The 27195-nt window shown below is 36.2% G+C and overlaps 3 protein-coding genes and 1 long non-coding RNA gene across 4 annotated transcripts; 1 reads left to right on the top strand and 3 right to left on the bottom strand.

Moving 5' to 3' along the window:
- Window positions 1-494: 494 nt before the first annotated feature.
- On the bottom strand, window positions 495-4021 carry LOC308694013 (chymotrypsin-like protease CTRL-1). The gene is made up of 7 exons (XM_081371237.1): window positions 2617-4021; window positions 2402-2502; window positions 2231-2310; window positions 2045-2126; window positions 1217-1397; window positions 976-1106; window positions 495-880 (listed from the first exon to the last, which is right to left on the bottom strand). The coding sequence occupies exons 1-7, from the start codon at window positions 2660-2662 to the stop codon at window positions 719-721; spliced, it is 783 nt and encodes a 260-aa protein (XP_081227363.1). The 5' UTR covers window positions 2663-4021; the 3' UTR covers window positions 495-718.
- On the top strand, window positions 594-4226 carry LOC308694015. Its single transcript, XR_014030543.1, has 3 exons — window positions 594-1136; window positions 1229-1459; window positions 2216-4226. It is a non-coding gene; the product is annotated as an uncharacterized lncRNA (long non-coding RNA).
- A 6473-nt stretch (window positions 4227-10699) lies between these two features.
- On the bottom strand, window positions 10700-14011 carry LOC308693773 (chymotrypsin-like protease CTRL-1; the record flags this gene model as incomplete). Its single annotated transcript, XM_081370871.1, has 7 exons — window positions 12610-14011; window positions 12395-12495; window positions 12223-12302; window positions 12037-12118; window positions 11206-11386; window positions 10957-11087; window positions 10700-10861 (listed from the first exon to the last, which is right to left on the bottom strand). The coding sequence occupies exons 1-7, from the start codon at window positions 12653-12655 to the stop codon at window positions 10700-10702; spliced, it is 783 nt and encodes a 260-aa protein (XP_081226997.1). The 5' UTR covers window positions 12656-14011.
- Window positions 14012-20655: 6644 nt separating this feature from the next.
- LOC308693772 (chymotrypsin B-like) lies at window positions 20656-24163 on the bottom strand (the record flags this gene model as incomplete). Its single annotated transcript, XM_081370870.1, has 7 exons — window positions 22566-24163; window positions 22351-22451; window positions 22179-22258; window positions 21993-22074; window positions 21162-21342; window positions 20913-21043; window positions 20656-20817 (listed from the first exon to the last, which is right to left on the bottom strand). The coding sequence occupies exons 1-7, from the start codon at window positions 22609-22611 to the stop codon at window positions 20656-20658; spliced, it is 783 nt and encodes a 260-aa protein (XP_081226996.1). The 5' UTR covers window positions 22612-24163.
- Window positions 24164-27195: the final 3032 nt, after the last annotated feature.

Genomic DNA, 27195 nt, shown 5'->3' with positions numbered 1-27195 from the left:
ATAGAGGATTAAACAGATTGATCTGTGTCATCTTGGCTTGTTTACAAAAGTGAATACCAAAGATGATTTTTAACATGATCATGTGATCAGAATGATTTTTTTTTTTGTGGCTGTCTTTATCAATCTTTATGCCTGTATGTTTGGTGGTAAGAGAACATCATGTGCATTTCATTACCTTTGGTAAATAGTTTATCTGTACAGATGAGAACATCTGATAATCCTGACTTGTTTGGAAGTTAGTATCTAGTAGATTTGTATGCACTGTGGTTAACTATTGCAACACTTTTGTCTGTCATTTGTTACTGTGAAAGTGGGACAGTTTTTTAAAATTGCAATTTAAATGTATATTTTAAAAGTACTTATATTTTTAAGGAAAATATTTTATATTTAATTTTGTTTGCTGTATTTTATGTGGATTATGGTAATTTATGTTTTAAGGTCAGATAAATGATTACACTTCATTACAATTGATTGTATTCATTTCATTTTATTTTCATTATTTCATTACCAGAAATTTTCATTATTTGTTTAAAACTGTGACATGTAACATGAACCAAAAACAAAACATTAAACTCAACAGGCAGGTCACGGGAGTACAGAGTGACACTGACACAAAATCATAAACAAAAAGACCATCAACAGGGACCAACTGTAATACAGATTAATGATTAAACTCTGCCTTTGCCTCCTTTGAAGGGTAAATGCTCAGACTGGCGCTCTAATTGGAAGCGATAGTCTTGTCGATCCAGGAGCGCAGTTGGGAGATACGGGCGTAGACTACTGGGAAACGGGTGTCACAAGTGCGGATGCCCCAGGACACAGACCCCACCAGAGTCCAGACTCCTGATCTCTCACACACCAGAGGACCACCAGAATCACCCTGTGGGAATCACACAGACACAAACACACATTTGAGATCGAAACAGCAGCAACGTTAATATGGTAATGTGTTTGTCCTGATCTGTCTTCCCGTACCATGCAAGATGAGGATCCAGAGGCTCCAGCACAGATCATGGCATCAGTGATACTGCTCTGACCCCAGATCTGTCTGCACACAGCAGGACTCATGATGGGCAGACCTGTTTGCTGCAGGATTAGAGGACTCCCTGAAAAAGGAAAACATCAGACAGAGTCATGTAGGAAAAAACAAAACAAGTAATATACACAAGTCATTTCTGCAGTTCGTCTTTGTCTAACAGGTCTTTGTCTAACTTACATGTGGTGGCAGTTGCGCCCCATCCAGTGGTAAAGCAGCGAGTTCCAGGCAGGATGTTGATGGTTGATGGAGCCAGACATACAGGAGAGATACGGGGAGTGAAGACAACTGGAGACGCAAGTTTCAGCAATGCAATGTCATTGTTGATGGTCGAGCTGCTGTAGAGCGGATGTGTGATGACCTGCACAGACGGAAAGAACGAATAAGATGGACGGTTACTAGTGGAAGCTGACTTTGTGGAAGGTAATCTAAGATATACATGTAAGCATGTTTTATTTCTTCTTGTCGTCTTAAGCTTTTCATGCATTTTTCCCTTTTACCCTCAGCATGAATGTTCATTTGAGAATATGGTACAGATGTTTTCTTTCCTATGCTCAATTTTAAATCTGTAAGTCTATTTGGATAATATTTTAGGAGTAAGCTAGACTTCATAAGCTGACAGACAGGACCAAAAGTTAATCTAGAGGTCATTTGACTACCCATTTATCCACTCGGTTCAATTTAACAGGTAAAATTAATCAAGTCATTTAAAAGGATAATAATGGATTCATAATGAACATTTATAGTGCATATTATTTGTTTTGTCTTTATTGTTCTATTCCAGTGATCTCGTTTTATTATTGTCAAGTGAAGTCACCTTTATTGATATAACACTTTATACAATATTGATCACAGTAATAAACAGGAAAAAAAGAATCAATGATGCAAAATTCACCAAATATAACACACATTCAAATTCTGCTGTAAAGCAGCTCTAAAAAATAAATAAATAGTTTGAGTTGATCTCTAATTTTGATATTCATCGCTGAAATCAGTCAACATTTTTACCTTGGAAACTAGTTTGACCTGGATGGGTTCAACATTGGAGCCACGATCATGTTCTCCAAGAATGACACGATGATTGCCGACCCTAAAAAGAGAGCAGTTAAGACAAAACTAACTATGAAAAGAAAAGAGAAACAGCATCTATAAAGCACCATTGTATGTGTCATTTGTCAGATTGAAGACTCTTACAAGACACCGCAGTGAGCAGCAGTGAGAACCCAGTTTTGGTTGATCAGGGATCCACCGCAGAAGTGGAATCCGTTGGTTTGCTGTTTCAGAGGTAAAAGCATTGAACACTGACATATACTCTTTGACCAAATCAGGCAAATGCAGGATAAAAGTCGGCCAATTCACCGTTACCTGGAGAGAGACCTGCCAGGGCCAAGAACCAGAGATGGCGTTCTGTCCGTTCACAATCTTGCTGCCAATCGTCTGTGGCTTAATCGCTGGCACTCCACAACCTGTAGATAAAGAACAGAAGTTCAGGACATGTGAAGCTCTTTGTGTAGGTTTTGCATTTTGTAAATATACATGTACACCCAATCATTTTCTTGCAAACTTCTAAAGACACTTACCCAGAGCAGAGGCCACCAGGGCAAGGAAGGTGATGGTGAAGATCATGATGACGATGAGTTTGTGATGTCTCACTGTTGTACCTGTAGGTGCTCTCTCTCGCTTTTATATCATCTATTAAATGTGGGATGTGTTCGAGGTCCATCCCAGCAGCTCAAATGACCTCACAGCTGAGGAATGTTGAGATCTGTTATCGCTGGAGACAATCTGCATCTTTTGAAGGTGTGACTTCTTTCTATATTTTTCAAAATCAACATACTTCCTCTGTAGTTATAGGTTATGAAATGTTTCTGACAGGAAAAAGGTTTTGTTGCTGTCTGTTGTGAGGTTTTATTTATTATATGTAAAGTGTTTCTGTAAATTAAGTGAAGACTAAACATTGTATTTCTGAATGCTCACAGTAAATTTGTGGCTCTACCATTAAGTTTTTGACCTGTTGCAAATTCCATAATCAACCTGTCAAGTCATTTAAGCCAGTGATGCCGAAGAGGAAGAGAGTGAAATTGAGTGATTAAGTCACACTATTAGAGCTGAGGGAAAGTAAAACAAAAGTGCTTGTGCAACTGTGTGTTTTTCTGCAACATCACTTACATTTACTTTTTGGAAAGCATTATATTACAGTAAACTCTCCACTGAGACAAAATAAAAATGAAGTTTGTTACATATACCTTTAACACAATAATAGCTTTTTTGGAGTTGGTTTTTATTTGTATTCATTTCTTTTTATTTCCTTGTTTATAAACAGAATTATTGTTGGTTGGCAAGTTGCATTTATAGCCTTGGCATTTTGTACTGACCACTTTTATATATATGTCACATCTATCGTCTCTCTGTCCACTGGTTATTATACTTATATTGATTATAGTTAGTTATACAGAATTTATGACTGGAAGATAAAGCCAGCTTGCTTTACTTAGTCAGTAAGACTCACAGCCTGTGGACTGATGATGTAATGAAAGTTAGCACTAATTGTTAAATGCAATTTAAGTGTTTTATTAGAATTCAGATTTGTGAAACTCATTTTGATTCGAGCTGAATTAAATTCTAGCCATTTAGGCTTTATTTGGATTGTAGTATTGTTGTCAAAATTATTATGTGTACGTTTTAAAGTATTAACATCAGTTTGTACACAGTGCTGGGAAAGATAATCAAACTTCCTCAAAAACAAGTTACAACACAATAGAACATGTGTTGTACAATACATGTTTTGTACAACATATTTTACATAGCCACTGAGAAACACGTAAAAACGCCTTTGCTTCATTCATATCTCTGTGAACCGTAAAAAACCCAGCAAGATAATCTGGCTCATCTTGTTTCAAACACATGTTCTGATTCTGCTCTTGATTTGTTGCTAATGATGTAAACTTCTTTTTTTAAAGTTCTTGAGTTGCCAGAAGTGCCAAGCTATTTAAAAAAAAAAAAAAAAACTGGATCATTATGTAAATGAAAAGATTGTAATAAATGTTAATGATTGTTATAATTACTGTACATACACAGTCTAGTTGTGCATGATATATTGTTCACTTTATGGCTGATGGTTTTGTATTCCTTATGCCTCTTTTTATTTTATTAAAATATTTTATGCTCTCAAGCTAAATTATTAATAACTTGATCGAGTCAGCGATCAGTGTGTTTGTGTCTGTCTACATGTGCAATTTCAACTGTTGACGTGTAGCGTTTATACGCCCGTATACATATAATTAATTATTATTCATAACGGATTATGATCAATAATTAATAATTAAATTATTTTCAGAATTTACTGTAGCAGAACCAATAGTATGATAATTGTATCAGTTCATCCAATGAACAGAAAGAATAAACAATTATTAACTCTAGGAAATATAATATCTTCCTGGCCAAGAAAGAATAATCCCCAGCTAACAATAAATTAAGAAATAATCAAGGGTAAAAGCATAGGTAACTTAGATCGAAGTTCAAGACAATAAATTCGTAAGCACATAACACAAGTTATACTTCTCTTTTCAAATACAAACAATACTTAATTGAGTATATGCTAACACATAAAATAATATCTAACACAAACACACGCATACACATACACACACATTCATACAAGTTGCCGAAAGAAAGAAATAAAGAGTTTGGAAAGAATGAGTTTAAGATTCTCAAGATTCCATGCACTTATAAGACATATCCTGAATGAACCATCAATCATTAATTAAGTCAAGTCAAGTCAAGTCAAGTTTATTTATATAGCGCTTTTCACAACACAGGTTGTATCAAAGCAGCTTCACAGTAATAAATTAGAACAATACATCAATGTTTGTTTCTAGTGGAACGTCTACGTTTGGTAATGCTGATCAATAGTATCGTTGATTGATTAATTAAATTAAATATCCCCAAATATCCCCAACTGAGCAAGCCAAAGGCAACAGTGGCAAGGAACCGAAAAACTCCATCAGGTGACCTAATGGAGAAAAAAAACCTTGGGAGAACCCGGGCTCAGTCGGGGGCCAGTTCTCCTCTGGCGTTTATGAACTAGAGGTCGGATTTAACTGTAGGATTAAAAGTATTATATGAATGCCTGGCTGAAGAGATGCGTCTTTAATCTAGTTTTAAACTGGGAGAGCGAGTCTGAGCAACGAACATATCCGGAAGACTATTCCAGAGTTTTGGTGCTAAATGTGAAAATGCTCTCCCTCCTTTGGTGGACCTAGATATCCTAGGTATGACCAAAAGCCTCGAATTTAGTGACCTTAAAGAGCGCGATGGATTATAGGGCGATAGAAGATCCGTTAAATAGACTGGAGCTAAGCCGTTTAGGGCTTTATAAGTCAGTAGCAATACCTTGTAATTAATACGGGACTTTATAGGTAACCAATGTAGGGATGATAAAATCGGTGTTATATGATCATATTTTCTTGATCTAGTTAGAACTCTAGCGGCGGCATTTTGGACTAACTAGAGCTTGTTTATTGAGGATGCAGGACAACCGGCTAATAACGCATTACAGTAATCTACACTGTAAAAAAAATGCTGTAGTTTTGCAGCTGTTTGCCAGTAACTTACTGTAGATTTAAATTTATGTTATTTACTGGCAACAGTTTGTTCAAAGTTAAATGAACATTAAACATTAACAAGTCTTTGTCTTTAAAGAATAAAATTATAAAATAACAATCTAATGCAAAGCATTCTGGGAACCAGAAATCTTCATCAACCTTTTTCTGTTTTTTTTCCTTCAGATTTTGGTTCCCAGAATGCTTTGCATGAGGATGTTATTTTAGTTTTATTATGTAAAGATAAAGACTTGTTAATGTTTAATGTTCATTTAATTTTGAACAAATTGTTGCCAGTAAATAACATCAATTTAAATCTACAGTAAGTTACTGGCAAGTAGCTGCCAGTAATACTGTAATTTCTACAGATTTTTCTAACAGTATAGTCTCGAGGTCATGAATGCATGAACTAACTTTTCTGCATCAGAAACAGATAGCATATTACGCAGCTTAGCAATGTTTCTAAGGTGGAAAAAGGCTGTTCTTGTAACATATGAAATATGATTTTCAAAAGACAGGTTGCAGTCTAATATAACACCCAGGTCTTTTACTGTAGAGGATGAAGTAACAGGACATCCTACTATGTTAAAGTTGTATTGTGAGAGGTTTTGTGGGTGGTTTTTTGAACCGATAAGTAGTACCTCTGTCTTGTCTGGATTTAATAAAAGAAAATTATGCGTCATCCAATCTTTTATATCTTTAACACACTCTGTCAATTTGGATAATTTAGCGTTTTCATCTGGCCGTGATGAAATATAGATTTGAGTGTCATCAGCATAACAATGGAAACTAATTCCATGTTTCCTTATAATATTTCCAAGTGGCAGCATATATATTGAGAATAATAGAGGGCCTAACACAGATCCCTGCGGCACTCCATAGTTTACTGGAGTTATGATAGATTTTTCTCCATTTAAATAAACAAAATGGTAGCGGTCAGATAAATACGATCTAAACCAGCTTAATGCTTGTCCTTGAACACCAGTATAATTTTGTAGTCGATCTAAGAGTATTGTATGATCTATAGTATCGAACGCAGCACTAAGATCAAGTAAAACTAATATTGAGATACAGCCTTGGTCAGAAGCTAAAAGTAAATCATTTGTGATTTTAACGAGCGCAGTTTCAGTGCTATGATGCGGCCTGAACCCAGACTGAAACTTTTCATAGGTGTCATTTTCTTGTAAGAAAGAGACCAGTTGAGCGGACACAACTTTTTCTAGTATTTTAGACATAAAAGGTAGATTTGAAATGGGTCTATAATTTACTAGATTATTCGGATCTAATTGTGGTTTCTTAATGAGAGGTTTTATAACTGCCAGTTTAAATGTTTTTGGAACATAACCTAAAGATAAAGACGAGTTAATAATATTGAGGAGAGGCTCTTCCACTACAGGTAACACTTCTTTCAATTGGTATAGGATCAATTGGTATAGAATAGTTGGTATAGGATCTAGTAAACATGTTGTTGTTTTAGATGAAGTAAAAAGTTTATTTAACTCTTTTTGTTCTATAGTTGTAAAGCACTGTAATTGTTCTTGCGGGGTGATAATTGAGGCTGAATTATAAGGCGCGATTGAGGATTGAACGTTTACAATTGTGGTTCTGATGTTTTCTATTTTCTCAGTGAAGAACTTCATGAAATCATTACTACTAAACTGTAATGGAATATTTTGTTCAGGAGACATCTGTTTATTTGTTAGTCTCACCACGGTGTTAAATAAGAACTTAGGATTGTTATGGTTGTTTTCTATTAGTTTGCGGAGATGCTCAGCCCTGGCCGCTTTTAGGGCCTTTTTATAACGTGACATACTGTCTTTCCATGCGATTCTAAAGACCTCTAAGTTGGTTTGTTTCCATTTACGCTCTAAATTACGGGTTTCTCTCTTTAGAACACGCGTAGTATTGTTGTACCATGGTGCTTTACTTTTCTCTCTGACCTTTTTTAATCTAATGGGCGCAACAATATCCAATGATCCAGAGAGAATGGTGCTCATAGTGCTAGTTAATTCCTCAAGTTCATCTGTTTGTTTGGGTTCACTGAGCAGCTGAGACAGATCCGATAAGCTGTTTGAAAAATTATCTATGGTGGATGGAAGGATTGTTCTGCCTAATCGATAACGCGGCGCAGCATGATATATTACAGGAGTACGTAATATGCAAGTTACCATGTAATGGTCAGTGACATCGTCACTTTGTGGAATGATATCTATATCGGTTGGATCGGTTCCATGTGATATAATTAAATCGAGTGTATGATTAAATCGATGAGTCGGTCCGGTAATGTTTTGCTTGACCCCAAAGGAGTTTAATAAATCTGTAAACGCAGCCCCTAACGCATCATTTTGATTATCTACATGGATATTAAAGTCTCCAACAATTAATGCTTTATCGAAGTTAACTAATAGGTCTGAGAGAAAATCTGCAAACTCTTTTAGGAAATCAGCGTAATGCCCAGGCGGTCTATATACGGTAGCCAAGGCTAGAGATAATAGGGATGTTTTTCGAACATCTAAGAGCATAACAATTAACCCTTCTATCGTTTCTTAGACAGGTTATTAAATTTATATCAATACACCAGTTCAGCTTAAAAGTCTGGAAGTTACTTGCTCGTTTTGCGTTCCTTTTTGGGAATTCCTTTGGTCAGCGTCAAAGGGGTTTCCCCGAGTTCGTTCGTTGGCTGGTCTCCTCGTGCCTGATGTCTGGGGCGGCCAATCACGTGGTGTACTGGCGGGTGGATGGAAGTCTTTGTTTGAAGCTGGCTTTGCAGAAGAAACGTGGACCGAAACTTTGCCGCAAAACTTAACTTAGAACCGAGACTCACAACGAAAAGAAAGGAAAACTCAGAAAAGAAAGAAAATTGAGACGAGAGTAGTAAGATGGCTTGAATAAAGCTGTTGAACCTGTTCTTCTGATCTTAATTTGGGTTCGTTGTCTCTTCGTGTCTACATGGTTACTAGATCTTCATCTTTTTCTGCCTAACTTGTTCTGTGCCCCCTCCTAACTAATGCCCTGCGCTAGGTTTTTAAAGGGTTTTTTTTAGAGTTCTGACTACTGCTTTGTTCTCAAAGTCGTAAATCATGTCTTCCCTGGGGGGTGTCGGTTCTCTAGCTTTAATTGGAGACCAGATGCAACAGTTTTGGTATGATTTCTAATTATCAGAATACGAAACATATTTTACACAGATTTAATTCCAGCCATCTTTTGAATCACGAGCATATGATCATACTGATATGAAACACCACACACTTTCATTCAAACATTTAACAGTTATAACCATTAAATGACTTACATGGGATCTAAGCTTATTAAAAATGCATATGAGTGGTAGAAACAACATAGGATTATGTAGTTGCATGATGTTTGATTATAAGTCCATCGAAAATTGTTCTGGAATGATTTTATTTATTGTTATGGGTAAAATCTCAGTTCTCGTGGTTTGAAGAGATTTTACTCTGTGTCATTCAGAGGTCCTTAAGAAAGATGGGGTCTGTTTTGTCACAGGGGTCAGGTGACCTCTTGGTAGGGCCCTGAGCAGTACCATCTCTGAACCGATCCGTCTTGCAAAACTATCAAACTTTGACAACGTTCTTCCTTAAAGTTAACCAATAAAAAGTCTTTGGTTAGCAGACTCTCTGGAGCCAGTGGGTGATTTATGGCTCTGGGTTTGGTGATTTGAGTCTGGAATGTGAAGACTCTTTGTGGGATTATGTATGAACAAAATCACCTAAAAGCTTCAATTGTGTTTGATTATTCTCGTAGTCGTTACACATGGGACATCAATGACAGTGAAGAACAGTTTGCAAGTCTTCACAAAACTATTGTTGGATTCCACATGGCACAAAACAAAGTAGCCTAATTATTGTGCAGTCTTTTTAAGATCATTCAGTTTAAAATATGAGTACAGCTAAAAGTGGGTTTAGTTTCAGTTTTAATCATCAGTTACATCTCAGATATTCTCAAATCTTCTGTGACAGCAATGTAAGAAAACAATGATGTCCTCCCATTGTTGCATGTCTTTAAGCGTTTAGCTATGAGAAGAAGGATATGCTTTTGTGGGTATGAGGAAGTTTCTCAATGAAGGAACTTAATTAAAAACACTGCAACTTGCTGAAAAATCACAGAGTTTCTGTCACCAGTGGAAAATAATCGAAACAATCTAAATGGAATTTTCCCCCTCAAAGGCATTTTGCTCTATTGACAATGGCTACTTGTCTGTAAAATTCAACAAGTTTTCAACAAGTTTCTCTCCAGTTTGTATCTAGGTCTCTTTGGCTTTTGAGTCAAGACATCACACAGGTTTCAGAACCATGGATAGAGGATTAAACAGATTGATCTGTGTCATTTTGGCATGTTTACAAAAGTGAATACCAAAGAAGATTTCCAACATGATCATGTGATCAGAATGATTTTTTTGTGGATGTCTTTCTCAATCTTTATGCCTGTATGTTTGGTGGTAAGAGAACATCATGTGCATTTCATTACCTTTGGCAAATAGTTTATCTGTACAGATGAGAACATCTGATAATCCTGACTTGTTTGGAAGTTAGTATCTAGTAGCTTTTCATGCACTGTTGTTAACTATTGCAACACTTTCATCTGTCATTTGTTACTGTGAAAGTGGAACACAGTTTTTTAAATAGCAATTTAAATGTATATTTTAAAAGTACTTATATTTTTAAGGAAAATATTTTATATTTCATTTTGTTTGCTGTACTTTACGTGGATTATGGTAATTTATGTTTTAAGGTCAGATAAATGATTACACTTCATTACAATTGATTGTATTCATTTCATTTTATTTTCATTATTTCATTACCAGAAATTTTCATTATTTGTTTAAAATCGTAACATACAACATGAACCAAAAACAAAACATTAAACTCAACAGGCAGGTCACGGGAGCCCAGACTGACACAAGGCCAAAAGTCATAAACAAAAAGACCATCAACCAACTGTACCAACTGTAATACACTGTAATACACTGGACCAACTGTAATACAGATTAATGATTAAACTCTGCCTTTGCCTCCTTTGAAGAGTAAATGCTCAGACTGGCGCTCTAGTTGGAAGCGATAGTCTTGTCGATCCAGGAGCGCAGTTGGGAGATACGGGCGTAGACTCCAGGGAAACGGGTGTCACAAGTGCGGAGGCCCCAGGACACAGACCCCACCAGAGTCCAGACCCCTGATCTCTCACACACCAGAGGACCACCAGAATCACCCTGTGGGAATCACACAGATACAAACACATATTTGAGATCGAAACAGCAGCAACGTTAATATGGTAATGTGTTTGTCCTGATCTGTCTTCACGTACCATGCAAGATGAGGATCCAGAGGCTCCAGCACAGATCATGGCATCAGTGATTTGGCTCTGACCCCAGATCTGTCTGCACACAGCAGGACTCATGATGGGCAGACCTGTTTGCTGCAGGATTAGAGGACTCCCTGAAAAAAGAAAACATCAGACAGACTGTTCAGAGTCATGTGGAAAAAACAAAACAAGTAATATACAAGAGTAATTTTTGCAGTTCGTCTTTGTCTAACAGGTCTTTGTCTAACTTACATGTGGTGGCAGTTGCGCCCCATCCAGTGGTGAAGCAGCGAGTTCCAGGCAGGATGTTGATGGTTGATGGAGCCAGACATACAGGAGAGATACGGGGAGTGAAGACAACTGGAGACGCAAGTTTCAGCAATGCAATGTCATTGTTGATGGTCGAGCTGCTGTAGAGCGGATGTGTGATGACCTGCACAGACGGAAAGAACGAATAAGATGGACGGTTACTAGTGGAAGCTGACTGTGTGGAAGGTAATCTAAGATATACATGTAAGCATGTTTTATTTCTTCTTGTCGTCTTAAGCTTTTCATGCATTTTTCCCTTTTACCCTCAGCATGAATGTTCATTTGAGAATATGGTACAGATGTTTTCTTTCCTATGCTCAATTTTAAATCTGTAAGTCTATTTGGATAATATTTTAGGAGTAAGCTAGACTTCATAAGCTGACAGACAGGACCAAAAGTTAATCTAGAGGTCATTTGACTAATACCCATTTATCCACTCGGTTCAATTTAACAGGTAAAATTAATCAAGTCATTTAAAAGGATAATAATGGATTCATAATGAAAATTTATAGTGCATATTATTTGTTTTGTCTTTATTGTTCTATTCCAGTGATCTCGTTTTATTATTGTCAAGTGAAGTCATCTTTATTGATATAGCACTTTATACAATATTGATCACAGTAATAAACAGGAAAAAAAGAATCAATGATGCAAAATTCACCAAATATAACACACATTCAAATTCTGCTGTAAAGCAGCTCTAAAAAATAAATAAATAGTTTGAGTTGATCTCTAATTTTGATATTCATCGCTGAAATCAGTCAACATTTTTACCTTGGAAACTAGTTTGACCTGGATGGGTTCAACATTGGAGCCACGATCATGTTCTCCAAGAATGACACGATGATTGCCGACCCTAAAAAGAGAGCAGTTAAGACAAAACTAACTATGAAAAGAAAAGAGAAACAGCATCTATAAAGCACCATTGTATGTGTCATTTGTCAGATTGAAGACTCTTACAAGACACCGCAGTGAGCAGCAGTGAGAACCCAGTTTTGGTTGATCAGGGATCCACCGCAGAAGTGGAATCCGTTGGTTTGCTGTTTCAGAGGTAAAAGCATTGAACACATGACATATACTCTTTGACCAAATCAGGCAAATGCAGGATAAAAGTCGGCCAATTCACCGTTACCTGGAGAGAGACCTGCCAGGGCCAAGAACCAGAGATGGCGTTCTGTCCGTTCACAATCTTGCTGCCAATCGTCTGTGGCTTAATCGCTGGCACTCCACAACCTGTAGATAAAGAACAGAAGTTCAGGACATGTGAAGCTCTTTGTGTAGGTTTTGCATTTTGTAAATATACATTTACACCCAATCATTTTCTTGCAAACTTCTAAAGACACTTACCCAGAGCAGAGGCCACCAGGGCAAGGAAGGTGATGGTGAAGATCATGATGACGATGAGTTTGTGATGTCTCACTGTTGTACCTGTAGGTGCTCTCTCTCGCTTTTATATCATCTATTAAATATGGGATGTGTTCGAGGTCCATCCCAGCAGCTCAAATGACCTCACAGCTGAGGAATGTTGAGATCTGTTATCGCTGGAGACAATCTGCATCTTTTGAAGGTGTGACTTCTTTCTATATTTTTCAAAATCAACATACTTCCTCTGTAGTTATAGGTTATGAAATGTTTCTGACAGGAAAAAGGTTTTGTTGCTGTCTGTTGTGAGGTTTTATTTATTATATGTAAAGTGTTTCTGTAAATTAAGTGAAGACTAAACATTGTATTTCTGAATGCTCACAGTAAATTTGTGGCTCTACCATTAAGTTTTTGACCTGTTGCAAATTCCATAATCAACCTGTCAAGTCATTTAAGCCAGTGATGCCGAAGAGGAAGAGAGTGAAATTGAGTGATTAAGTCACACTATTAGAGCTGAGGGAAAGTAAAACAAAAGTGCTTGTGCAACTGTGTGTTTTTCTGCAACATCACTTACATTTACTTTTTGGAAAGCATTATATTACAGTAAACTCTCCACTGAGACAAAATAAAAATGAAGTTTGTTACATATACCTTTAACACAATAATAGCTTTTTTGGAGTTGGTTTTTATTTGTATTCATTTCTTTTTATTTCCTTGTTTATAAACAGAATTATTGTTGGTTGGCAAGTTGCATTTATAGCCTTGGCATTTTGTACTGACCACTTTTATATATATGTCACATCTATCGTCTCTCTGTCCACTGGTTATTATACTTATATTGATTATAGTTAGTTATACAGAATTTATGACTGGAAGATAAAGCCAGCTTGCTTTACTTAGTCAGTAAGACTCACAGCCTGTGGACTGATGATGTAATGAAAGTTAGCACTAATTGTTAAATGCAATTTAAGTGTTTTATTAGAATTCAGATTTGTGAAACTCATTTTGATTCGAGCTGAATTCAATTCTAGCCATTTAGGCTTTATTTGGATTGTATTGTTGTCAAAATTATTATGTGTACGTTTTAAAGTATTAACATCAGTTTGTACACAGTGCTGGGAAAGATAATCAAACTTCCTCAAAAACAAGTTACAACACAATAGAACATGTGTTGTACAATACATGTTTTGTACAACATATTTTACATAGCCACTGAGAAACACGTAAAAACGCCTTTGCTTCATTCATATCTCTGTGAACCGTAAAAAACCCAGCAAGATAATCTGGCTCATCTTGTTTCAAACACATGTTCTGATTCTGCTCTTGATTTGTTGCTAATGATGTAAACTTATTTTTTTAAAGTTCTTGAGTTGCCAGAAGTGCCAAGCTATTTAAAAAAAAAAAAAAAAAAAAACTGGATCATTATGTAAATGAAAAGATTGTAATAAATGTTAATGATTGTTATAATTACTGTACATACACAGTCTAGTTGTGCATGATATATTGTTCACTTTATGGCTGATGGTTTTGTATTCCTTATGCCTCTTTTTATTTTATTAAAATATTTTATGCTCTCAAGCTAAATTATTAATAACTTGATCGAGTCAGCGATCAGTGTGTTTGTGTCTGTCTACATGTGCAATTTCAACTGTTGACGTGTAGCGTTTATACGCCCGTATACATATAATTAATTATTATTCATAACGGATTATGATCAATAATTAATAATTAAATTATTTTCAGAATTTACTGTAGCAGAACCAATAGTATGATAATTGTATCAGTTCATCCAATGAACAGAAAGAATAAACAATTATTAACTCTAGGAAATATAATATCTTCCTGGCCAAGAAAGAATAATCCCCAGCTAACAATAAATTAAGAAATAATCAAGGGTAAAAGCATAGGTAACTTAGATCGAAGTTCAAGACAATAAATTCGTAAGCACATAACACAAGTTATACTTCTCTTTTCAAATACAAACAATACTTAATTGAGTATATGCTAACACATAAAATAATATCTAACACAAACACACACATACACATACACACACATTCATACAAGTTGCCGAAAGAAATAAATAAAGAGTTTGGAAAGAATGAGTTTAAGATTCTCAAGATTCCATGCACTTATAAGACATATCCTGAACGAACCATCAATCATTAATTAAGTCAAGTCAAGTCAAGTCAAGTCAAGTCAAGTCAAGTTTATTTATATAGCGCTTTTCACAACACAGGTTGTATCAAAGCAGCTTCACAGTAATAAATTAGAACAATACATCAATGTTTGTTTCTAGTGGAACGTCTACGTTTGGTAATGCTGATCAATAGTATCGTTGATTGATTAATTAAATTAAATATCCCCAAATATCCCCAACTGAGCAAGCCAAAGGCAACAGTGGCAAGGAACCGAAAAACTCCATCAGGTGACCTAATGGAGAAAAAAAAACCTTGGGAGAACCCGGGCTCAGTCGGGGGCCAGTTCTCCTCTGGCGTTTATGAACTAGAGGTCGGATTTAACTGTAGGATTAAAAGTATTATATGAATGCCTGGCTGAAGAGATGCGTCTTTAATCTAGTTTTAAACTGGGAGAGCGAGTCTGAGCAACGAACATATCCGGAAGACTATTCCAGAGTTTTGGTGCTAAATGTGAAAATGCTCTCCCTCCTTTGGTGGACCTAGATATCCTAGGTATGACCAAAAGCCTCGAATTTAGTGACCTTAAAGAGCGCGATGGATTATAGGGCGATAGAAGATCCGTTAAATAGACTGGAGCTAAGCCGTTTAGGGCTTTATAAGTCAGTAGCAATACCTTGTAATTAATACGGGACTTTATAGGTAACCAATGTAGGGATGATAATATCGGTGTTATATGATCATATTTTCTTGATCTAGTTAGAACTCTAGCGGCGGCATTTTGGACTAACTGTAGCTTGTTTATTGAGGATGCAGGACAACCAGCTAATAACGCATTACAGTAATCTACACTGTAAAAAAAATGCTGTAGTTTTGCAGCTGTTTGCCAGTAACTTACTGTAGATTTAAATTTATGTTATTTACTGGCAACAGTTTGTTCAAAGTTAAATGAACATTAAACATTAACAAGTCTTTGTCTTTAAAGAATAAAATTATAAAATAACAATCTAATGCAAAGCATTCTGGGAACCAGAAATCTTCATCAACCTTTTTCTGTTTTTTTTCCTTCAGATTTTGGTTCCCAGAATGCTTTGCATGAGGATGTTATTTTAGTTTTATTCTGTAAAGATAAAGACTTGTTAATGTTTAATGTTCATTTAATTTTGAACAAATTGTTGCCAGTAAATAACATCAATTTAAATCTACAGTAAGTTACTGGCAAGTAGCTGCCAGTAATACTGTAATTTCTACAGATTTTTCTAACAGTATAGTCTCGAGGTCATGAATGCATGAACTAACTTTTCTGCATCAGAAACAGATAGCATATTACGCAGCTTAGCAATGTTTCTAAGGTGGAAAAAGGCTGTTCTCGTAACATATGAAATATGATTTTCAAAAGACAGGTTGCAGTCTAATATAACACCCAGGTCTTTTACTGTAGAGGATGAAGTAACAGGACATCCTACTATGTTAAAGTTGTATTGTGAGAGGTTTTGTGGGTGGTTTTTTTAACCGATAAGTAGTACCTCTGTCTTGTCTGGATTTAATAAAAGAAAATTATGCGTCATCCAATCTTTTATATCTTTAACACACTCTGTCAATTTGGATAATTTAGCGTTTTCATCTGGCCGTGATGAAATATAGATTTGAGTGTCATCAGCATAACAATGGAAACTAATTCCATGTTTCCTTATAATATTTCCAAGTGGCAGCATATATATTGAGAATAATAGAGGGCCTACACAGATCCCTGCGGCACTCCATAGTTTACTGGAGTTATGATAGATTTTTCTCCATTTAAATAAACAAAATGGTAGCGGTCAGATAAATACGATCTAAACCAGCTTAATGCTTGTCCTTGAACACCAGTATAATTTTGTAGTCGATCTAAGAGTATTGTATGATCTATAGTATCGAACGCAGCACTAAGATCAAGTAAAACTAATATTGAGATACAGCCTTGGTCAGAAGCTAAAAGTAAATCATTTGTGATTTTAACGAGCGCAGTTTCAGTGCTATGATGCGGCCTGAACCCAGACTGAAACTTTTCATAGGTGTCATTTTCTTGTAAGAAAGAGACCAGTTGAGCGGACACAACTTTTTCTAGTATTTTAGACATAAAAGGTAGATTTGAAATGGGTCTATAATTTAATAGATTATTCGGATCTAATTGTGGTTTCTTAATGAGAGGTTTTATAACTGCCAGTTTAAATGTTTTTGGAACATAACCTAAAGATAAAGACGAGTTAATAATATTGAGGAGAGGCTCTTCCACTACAGGTAACACTTCTTTCAATAGTTTAGTTGGTATAGGATCTAGTAAAAATGTTGTTGTTTTAGATGAAGTAAAAAGTTTATTTAACTCTTTTTGTTCTATAGTTGTAAAGCACTGTAATTGTTCTTGCGGGGTGATAATTAAGGCTGAATTATAAGGCGCGATTGAGGATTGAACGTTTACAATTGTGGTTCTGATGTTTTCTATTTTCTCAGTGAAGAACTTCATGAAATCATTACTACTAAACTGTAATGGAATATTTTGTTCAGGAGACATCTGTTTATTTGTTAGTCTCGCCACGGTGTTAAATAAGAACTTAGGATTGTTATGGTTGTTTTCTATTAGTTTGCGGAGATGCTCAGCCCTGGCCGCTTTTAGGGCCTTTTTATAACGTGACATACTGTCTTTCCATGCGATTCTAAAGACCTCTAAGTTGGTTTGTTTCCATTTACGCTCTAAATTACGGGTTTCTCTCTTTAGAACACGCGTAGTATTGTTGTACCATGGTGCTTTACTTTTCTCTCTGACCTTTTTTAATCTAATGGGCGCAACAATATCCAATGATCCAGAGAGTATGGTGCTCATAGTGCTAGTTAATTCCTCAAGTTCATCTGTTTGTTTGGGTTCACTGAGCAGCTGAGACAGATCCGATAAGCTGTTTGAAAAATTATCTATGGTGGATGGAAGGATTGTTCTGCCTAATCGATAACGCGGCGCAGCATGATATATTACAGGAGTACGTAATATGCAAGTTACCATGTAATGGTCAGTGACATCGTCACTTTGTGGAATGATATCTATATCGGTTGGATCGGTTCCATGTGATATAATTAAATCGAGTGTATGATTAAATCGATGAGTCGGTCCGGTAATGTTTTGCTTGACCCCAAAGGAGTTTAATAAATCTGTAAACGCAGCCCCTAACGCATCATTTTGATTATCTACATGGATATTAAAGTCTCCAACAATTAATGCTTTATCGAAGTTAACTAATAGGTCTGAGAGAAAATCTGCAAACTCTTTTAGGAAATCAGCGTAAGGCCCAGGCGGTCTATATACGGTAGCCAAGGCTAGAGATAATAGGGATGTTTTTCGAACATCTAAGAGCATAACAATTAACCCTTCTATCGTTTCTTAGACAGGTTATTAAATTTATATCAATACACCAGTTCAGCTTAAAAGTCTGGAAGTTACTTGCTCGTTTTGCGTTCCTTTTTGGGAATTCCTTTGGTCAGCGTCAAAGGGGTTTCCCCGAGTTCGTTCGTTGGCTGGTCTCCTCGTGCCTGATGTCTGGGGCGGCCAATCACGTGGTGTACTGGCGGGTGGATGGAAGTCTTTGTTTGAAGCTGGCTTTGCAGAAGAAACGTGGACCGAAACTTTGCCGCAAAACTTAACTTAGAACCGAGACTCACAACGAAAAGAAAGGAAAACTCAGAAAAGAAAGAAAATTGAGACGAGAGTAGTAAGATGGCTTGAATAAAGCTGTTGAACCCGTTCTTCTGATCTTAATTTGGGTTCGTTGTCTCTTCGTGTCTACATGGTTACTAGATCTTCATCTTTTTCTGCCCAACTTGTTCTGTGCCCCCTCCTAACTAATGCCCTGCGCTAGGTTTTTAAAGGGTTTTTTTTAGAGTTCTGACTACTGCTTTGTTCTCAAAGTCGTAAATCATGTCTTCCCTGGGGGGTGTCGGTTCTCTAGCTTTAATTGGAGACCAGATGCAACAGTTTTGGTATGATTTCTAATTATCAGAATACGAAACATATTTTACACAGATTTAATTCCAGCCATCTTTTGAATCACGAGCATATGATCATACTGATATGAAACACCACACACTTTCATTCAAACATTTAACAGTTATAACCATTAAATGACTTACATGGGATCTAAGCTTATTAAAAATGCATATGAGTGGTAGAAACAACATAGGATTATGTAGTTGCATGATGTTTGATTATAAGTCCATCGAAAATTGTTCTGGAATGATTTTATTTATTGTTATGGGTAAAATCTCAGTTCTCGTGGTTTGAAGAGATTTTACTCTGTGTCATTCAGAGGTCCTTAAGAAAGATGGGGTCTGTTTTGTCACAGGGGTCAGGTGACCTCTTGGTAGGGCCCTGAGCAGTACCATCTCTGAACCGATCCGTCTTGCAAAACTATCAAACTTTGACAACGTTTTTCCTTAAAGTTAACCAATAAAAAGTCTTTGGTTAGAAGACTCTCTGGAGCCAGTGGGTGATTTATGGCTCTGGGTTTGGTGATTTGAGTCTGGAATGTGAAGACTCTTTGTGGGATTATGTATGAACAAAATCACCTAAAAGCTTCAATTGTGTTTGATTATTCTCGTAGTCGTTACACATGGGACATCAATGACAGTGAAGAACAGTTTGCAAGTCTTCACAAAACTATTGTTGGATTCCACATGGCACAAAACAAAGTAGCCTAATTATTGTGCAGTCTTTTTAAGATCATTCAGTTTAAAATATGAGTACAGCTAAAAGTGGGTTTAGTTTCAGTTTTAATCATCAGTTACATCTCAGATATTCTCAAATCTTCTGTGACAGCAATGTAAGACAACAATGATGTCCTCCCATTGTTGCATGTCTTTAAGCGTTTAGCTATGAGAAGAAGGATATGGTTTTGTGGGTATGAGGAAGTTTCTCAATGAAGGAACTTAATTAAAAACACTGCAACTTGCTGAAAAATCACAGAGTTTCTGTCACCAGTGGAAAATAATCGAAACAATCTAAATGGAATTTTCCCCCTCAAAGGCATTTTGCTCTATTGACAATGGCTACTTGTCTGTAAAATTCAACAAGTTTTCAACAAGTTTCTCTCCAGTTTGTATCTGGGTCTCTTTGGCTTTTGAGTCAAGACATTACACAGGTTTCGGAACCATGGATAGAGGATTAAACAGATTGATCTGTGTCATTTTGGCATGTTTACAAAAGTGAAAACCAAAGAAGATTTCCAACATGATCATGTGATCAGAATGATTTTTTTGTGGATGTCTTTCTCAATCTTTATGCCTGTATGTTTGGTGGTAAGAGAACATCATGTGCATTTCATTACCTTTGGCAAATAGTTTATCTGTACAGATGAGAACATCTGATAATCCTGACTTGTTTGGAAGTTAGTGTCTAGTAGCTTTTCATGCACTGTTGTTAACTATTGCAACACTTTCATCTGTCATTTGTTACTGTGAAAGTGGAAAACAGTTTTTTAAATAGCAATTTAAATGTATATTTTAAAAGTACTTATATTTTTAAGGAAAATATTTTATATTTCATTTTGTTTGCTGTACTTTACGTGGATTATGGTAATTTATGTTTTAAGGTCAGATAAATGATTACACTTCATTACAATTGATTGTATTCATTTCATTTTATTTTCATTATTTCATTACCAGAAATTTTCATTATTTGTTTAAAATCGTAACATACAACATGAACCAAAAACAAAACATTAAACTCAACAGGCAGGTCACGGGAGCCCAGACTGACACAAGGCCAAAAGTCATAAACAAAAAGACCATCAACAGGGACCAACTGTAATACAGATTAATGATTAAACTCTGCTTTTGCCTCCTTTGAAGGGTAAATGCTCAGACTGGCGCTCTAGTTGGAAGCGATAGTCTTGTCGATCCAGGAGCGCAGTTGGGAGATACGGGCGTAGACTACTGGGAAACGGGTGTCACAAGTGCGGATGCCCCAGGACACAGACCCCACCAGAGTCCAGACCCCTGAACTCTCACACACCAGAGGACCACCAGAATCACCCTGTGGGAATCACACAGATACAAACACATATTTGAGATCGAAACAGCAGCAACGTTAATATGGTAATGTGTTTGTCCTGATCTGTCTTCACGTACCATGCAAGATGAGGATCCAGAGGCTCCAGCACAGATCATGGCATCAGTGATTTGGCTCTGACCCCAGATCTGTCTGCACACAGCAGGACTCATGATGGGCAGACCTGTTTGCTGCAGGATTAGAGGACTCCCTGAAAAAAGAAAACATCAGACAGACTGTTCAGAGTCATGTGGAAAAAACAAAACAAGTAATATACAAGAGTAATTTTTGCAGTTCGTCTTTGTCTAACAGGTCTTTGTCTAACTTACATGTGTAGGCAGTTGCGCCCCATCCAGTGGTGAAGCAGCGAGTTCCAGGCAGGATGTTGATGGTTGATGGAGCCAGACATACAGGAGAGATACGGGGAGTGAAGACAACTGGAGACGCAAGTTTCAGCAATGCAATGTCATTGTTGATGGTCGAGCTGCTGTAGAGCGGATGTGTGATGACCTGCACAGACGGAAAGAACGAATAAGATGGACAGTTACTAGTGGAAGCTGACTTTGTGGAAGGTAATCTAAGATATACATGTAAGCATGTTTTATTTCTTCTTGTCGTCTTAAGCTTTTCATGCATTTTTCCCTTTTACCCTCAGCATGAATGTTCATTTGAGAATATGGTACAGATGTTTTCTTTCCTATGCTCAATTTTAAATCTGTAAATCTATTTGGATAATTTTTTAGGGGTAAACTAGACTTCATAAGCTGACAGACAGGACCAAAAGTTAATCTAGAGGTCATTTGACTAATACCCATTTATCCACTCGGTTCAATTTAACAGGTAAAATTAATCAAGTAATTTAAAAGGATAATAATGGATTCATAATGAACATTTATAGTGCATATTATTTGTTTTGTCTTTATTGTTCTATTCCAGTGATCTCGTTTTATTATTGTCAAGTGAAGTCATCTTTATTGATATAGCACTTTATACAATATTGATCACAGTAATAAACAGGAAAAAAAGAATCAATGATGCAAAATTCACCAAATATAACACACATTCAAATTCTGCTGTAAAGCAGCTCTAAAAAATAAATAAATAGTTTGAGTTGATCTCTAATTTTGATATTCATCGCTGAAATCAGTCAACATTTTTACCTTGGAAACTAGTTTGACCTGGATGGGTTCAACATTGGAGCCACGATCATGTTCTCCAAGAATGACACGATGATTGCCGACCCTAAAAAGAGAGCAGTAAAGACAAAACTAACTATGAAAAGAAAAGAGAAACAGCATCTATAAAGCACCATTGTATGTGTCATTTGTCAGATTGAAGACTCTTACAAGACACCGCAGTGAGCAGCAGTGAGAACCCAGTTTTGGTTGATCAGGGATCCACCGCAGAAGTGGAATCCGTTGGTTTGCTGTTTCAGAGGTAAAAGCATTGAACACATGACATATACTCTTTGACCAAATCAGGCAAATGCAGGATAAAAGTCGGCCAATTCACCGTTACCTGGAGAGAGACCTGCCAGGGCCAAGAACCAGAGATGGCGTTCTGTCCGTTCACAATCTTGCTGCCAATCGTCTGTGGCTTAATCGCTGGCACTCCACAACCTGTAGATAAAGAACAGAAGTTCAGGACATGTGAAGCTCTTTGTGTAGGTTTTGCATTTTGTAAATATACATTTACACCCAATCATTTTCTTGCAAACTTCTAAAGACACTTACCCAGAGCAGAGGCCACCAGGGCAAGGAAGGTGATGGTGAAGATCATGATGACGATGAGTTTGTGATGTCTCACTGTTGTACCTGTAGGTGCTCTCTCTCGCTTTTATATCATCTATTAAATGTGGGATGTGTTCGAGGTCCATCCCAGCAGCTCAAATGACCTCACAGCTGAGGAATGTTGAGATCTGTTATCGCTGGAGACAATCTGCATCTTTTGAAGGTGTGAGTTCTTTCTATATTTTTCAAAATCAACATACTTCCTCTGTAGTTATAGGTTATGAAATGTTTCTGACAGGAAAAAGGTTTTGTTGCTGTCTGTTGTGAGGTTTTATTTATTATATGTAAAGTGTTTCTGTAAATTAAGTGAAGACTAAACATTGTATTTCTGAATGCTCACAGTAAATTTGTGGCTCTACCATTAAGTTTTTGACCTGTTGCAAATTCCTTAATCAACCTGTCAAGTCATTTAAGCCAGTGATGCCGAAGAGGAAGAGAGTGAAATTGAGTGATTAAGTCACACTATTAGAGCTGAGGGAAAGTAAAACAAAAGTGCTTGTGCAACTGTGTGTTTTTCTGCAACATCACTTACATTTACTTTTTGGAAAGCATTATATTACAGTAAACTCTCCACTGAGACAAAATAAAAATGAAGTTTGTTACATATACCTTTAACACAATAATAGCTTTTTTGGAGTTGGTTTTTATTTGTATTCATTTCTTTTTATTTCCTTGTTTATAAACAGAATTATTGTTGGTTGGCAAGTTGCATTTATAGCCTTGGCATTTTGTACTGACCACTTTTATATATATGTCACATCTATCGTCTCTCTGTCCACTGGTTATTATACTTATATTGATTATAGTTAGTTATACAGAATTTATGACTGGAAGATAAAGCCAGCTTGCTTTACTTAGTCAGTAAGACTCACAGCCTGTGGACTGATGATGTAATGAAAGTTAGCACTAATTGTTAAATGCAATTTAAGTGTTTTATTAGAATTCAGATTTGTGAAACTCATTTTGATTCGAGCTGAATTAAATTCTAGCCATTTAGGCTTTATTTGGATTGTATTGTTGTCAAAATTATTATGTGTATGTTTTAAAGTATTAACATCAGTTTGTACACAGTGCTGGGAAAGATAATCAAACTTCCTCAAAAACAAGTTACAACACAATAGAACATGTGTTGTACAATACATGTTTTGTACAACATATTTTACATAGCCACTGAGAAACACGAAAAAACGCCTTTGCTTCATTCATATCTCTGTGAACCGTAAAAAACCCAGCAAGATAATCTGGCTCATCTTGTTTCAAACACGTTCTGATTCTGATCTTGATTTGTTGCTAATGATGTAAACTTCTTTTTTTAAAGTTCTTGAGTTGCCAGAAGTGCCAAGCTATTTAAAAAAAAAAAAAAAAAAAAAAACTGGATCATTATGTAAATGAAAAGATTGTAATAAATGTTAATGATTGTTATAATTACTGTACATACACAGTCTAGTTGTGCATGATATATTGTTCACTTTATGGCTGATGGTTTTGTATTCCTTATGCCTCTTTTTATTTTATTAAAATATTTTATGCTCTCAAGCTAAATTATTAATAACTTGATCGAGTCAGCGATCAGTGTGTTTGTGTCTGTCTACATGTGCAATTTCAACTGTTGACGTGTAGCGTTTATACGCCCGTATACATATAATTAATTATTATTCATAACGGATTATGATCAATAATTAATAATTAAATTATTTTCAGAATTTACTGTTGCAGAATCAATAGTATGATAATTGTATCAGTTCATCCAATGAACAGAAAGAATAAACAATTATTAACTCTAGGAAATATAATATCTTCCTGGCCAAGAAAGAATAATCCCCAGCTAACAATAAATTAAGAAATAATCAAGGGTAAAAGCATAGTTAACTTAGATCGAAGTTCAAGACAATAAATTCGTAAGCACATAACACAAGTTATACTTCTCTTTTCAAATACAAACAATACTTAATTGAGTATATGCTAACACATAAACTAATATCTAACACAAACACACGCATACACATACACACACATTCATACAAGTTGCCGAAAGAAAGAAATAAAGAGTTTGGAAAGAATGAGTTTAAGATTCTCAAGATTCCATGCACTTATAAGACATATCCTGAACGAACCATCAATCATTAATTAAGTCAAGTCAAGTCAAGTCAAGTCAAGTTTATTTATATAGCGCTTTTCACAACACAGGTTGTATCAAAGCAGCTTCACAGTAATAAATTAGAACAATACATCAATGTTTGTTTCTAGTGGAACGTCTACGTTTGGTAATGCTGATCAATAGTATCGTTGATTGATTAATTAAATTAAATATCCCCAAATATCCCCAACTGAGCAAGCCAAAGGCAACAGTGGCAAGGAACCGAAAAACTCCATCAGGTGACCTAATGGAGAAAAAAAAACCTTGGGAGAACCCGGGCTCAGTCGGGGGCCAGTTCTCCTCTGGCGTTTATGAACTAGAGGTCGGATTTAACTGTAGGATTAAAAGTATTATATGAATGCCTGGCTGAAGAGATGCGTCTTTAATCTAGTTTTAAACTGGGAGAGCGAGTCTGAGCAACGAACATATCCGGAAGACTATTCCAGAGTTTTGGTGCTAAATGTGAAAATGCTCTCCCTCCTTTGGTGGACCTAGATATCCTAGGTATGACCAAAAGCCTCGAATTTAGTGACCTTAAAGAGCGCGATGGATTATAGGGCGATAGAAGATCCGTTAAATAGACTGGAGCTAAGCCGTTTAGGGCTTTATAAGTCAGTAGCAATACCTTGTAATTAATACGGGACTTTATAGGTAACCAATGTAGGGATGATAAAATCGGTGTTATATGATCATATTTTCTTGATCTAGTTAGAACTCTAGCGGCGGCATTTTGGACTAACTGTAGCTTGTTTATTGAGGATGCAGGACAACCGGCTAATAACGCATTACAGTAATAGTCTCAAGGTCATGAATGCATGAACTAACTTTTCTGCATCAGAAACAGATAGCATATTACGTAGCTTAGCAATGTTTCTAAGGTGGAAAAAGGCTGTTCTTGTAACATATGAAATATGATTTTCAAAAGACAGGTTGCAGTCTAATATAACACCCAGGTCTTTTACTGTAGAGGATGAAGTAACAGGACATCCTACTATGTTAAAGTTGTATTGTGAGAGGTTTTGTGGGTGGTTTTTTGAACCGATAAGTAGTACCTCTGTCTTGTCTGGATTTAATAAAAGAAAATTATGCGTCATCCAATCTTTTATATCTTTAACACACTCTGTCAATTTGGATAATTTAGCGTTTTCATCTGGCCGTGATGAAATATAGATTTGAGTGTCATCAGCATAACAATGGAAACTAATTCCATGTTTCCTTATAATATTTCCAAGTGGTAGCATATATATTGAGAATAATAGAGGGCCTAACACAGATCCCTGCGGCACTCCATAGTTTACTGGAGTTATGATAGATTTTTCTCCATTTAAATAAACAAAATGGTAGCGGTCAGATAAATACGATCTAAACCAGCTTAATGCTTGTCCTTGAACACCAGTATAATTTTGTAGTCGATCTAAGAGTATTGTATGATCTATAGTATCGAACGCAGCACTAAGATCAAGTAAAACTAATATTGAGATACAGCCTTGGTCAGAAGCTAAAAGTAAATCATTTGTGATTTTAACGAGCGCAGTTTCAGTGCTATGATGCGGCCTGAACCCAGACTGAAACTTTTCATAGGTGTCATTTTCTTGTAAGAAAGAGACCAGTTGAGCGGACACAACTTTTTCTAGTATTTTAGACATAAAAGGTAGATTTGAAATGGGTCTATAATTTACTAGATTATTCGGATCTAATTGTGGTTTCTTAATGAGAGGTTTTATAACTGCCAGTTTAAATGTTTTTGGAACATAACCTAAAGATAAAGACGAGTTAATAATATTGAGGAGAGGCTCTTCCACTACAGGTAACACTTCTTTCAATAGTTTAGTTGGTATAGGATCTAGTAAACATGTTGTTGTTTTAGATGAAGTAAAAAGTTTATTTAACTCTTTTTGTTCTATAGTTGTAAAGCACTGTAATTGTTCTTGCGGGGTGATAATTGAGGCTGAATTATAAGGCGCGATTGAGGATTGAACGTTTACAATTGTGGTTCTGATGTTTTCTATTTTCTCAGTGAAGAACTTCATGAAATCATTACTACTAAACTGTAATGGAATATTTTGTTCAGGAGACATCTGTTTATTTGTTAGTCTCGCCACGGTGTTAAATAAGAACTTAGGATTGTTATGGTTGTTTTCTATTAGTTTGCGGAGATGCTCAGCCCTGGCCGCTTTTAGGGCCTTTTTATAACGTGACATACTGTCTTTCCATGCGATTCTAAAGACCTCTAAGTTGGTTTGTTTCCATTTACGCTCTAAATTACGGGTTTCTCTCTTTAGAACACGCGTAGTATTGTTGTACCATGGTGCTTTACTTTTCTCTCTGACCTTTTTTAATCTAATGGGCGCAACAATATCCAATGATCCAGAGAGAATGGTGCTCATAGTGCTAGTTAATTCCTCAAGTTCATCTGTTTGTTTGGGTTCACTGAGC

This window comes from Scardinius erythrophthalmus (genome assembly GCF_964197995.2).
Source record: "Scardinius erythrophthalmus genome assembly, chromosome: 7".
NCBI lineage: Eukaryota > Metazoa > Chordata > Actinopteri > Cypriniformes > Leuciscidae > Scardinius > Scardinius erythrophthalmus.
Note: the sequence above shows the minus strand (reverse complement) of the source record. Positions and strands in the feature narration are given on the sequence as shown.

Excerpts from the sequence above, each read along its gene's own strand:
- LOC308694013 (XM_081371237.1), bottom strand. The coding sequence starts at position 2,662 with ATGATCTTCACCATCACCTTCCTTGCCCTGGTGGCCTCTGCTCTGG. Across the intron at positions 2,503-2,616 it reads CCTGGTGGCCTCTGCTCTGG|GTTGTGGAGTGCCAGCGATT; the intron begins GTAAGTGTCTTT and ends CTTTATCTACAG. Across the intron at positions 1,398-2,044 it reads AGGTCAAACTAGTTTCCAAG|GTCATCACACATCCGCTCTA; the intron begins GTAAAAATGTTG and ends CCGTCTGTGCAG.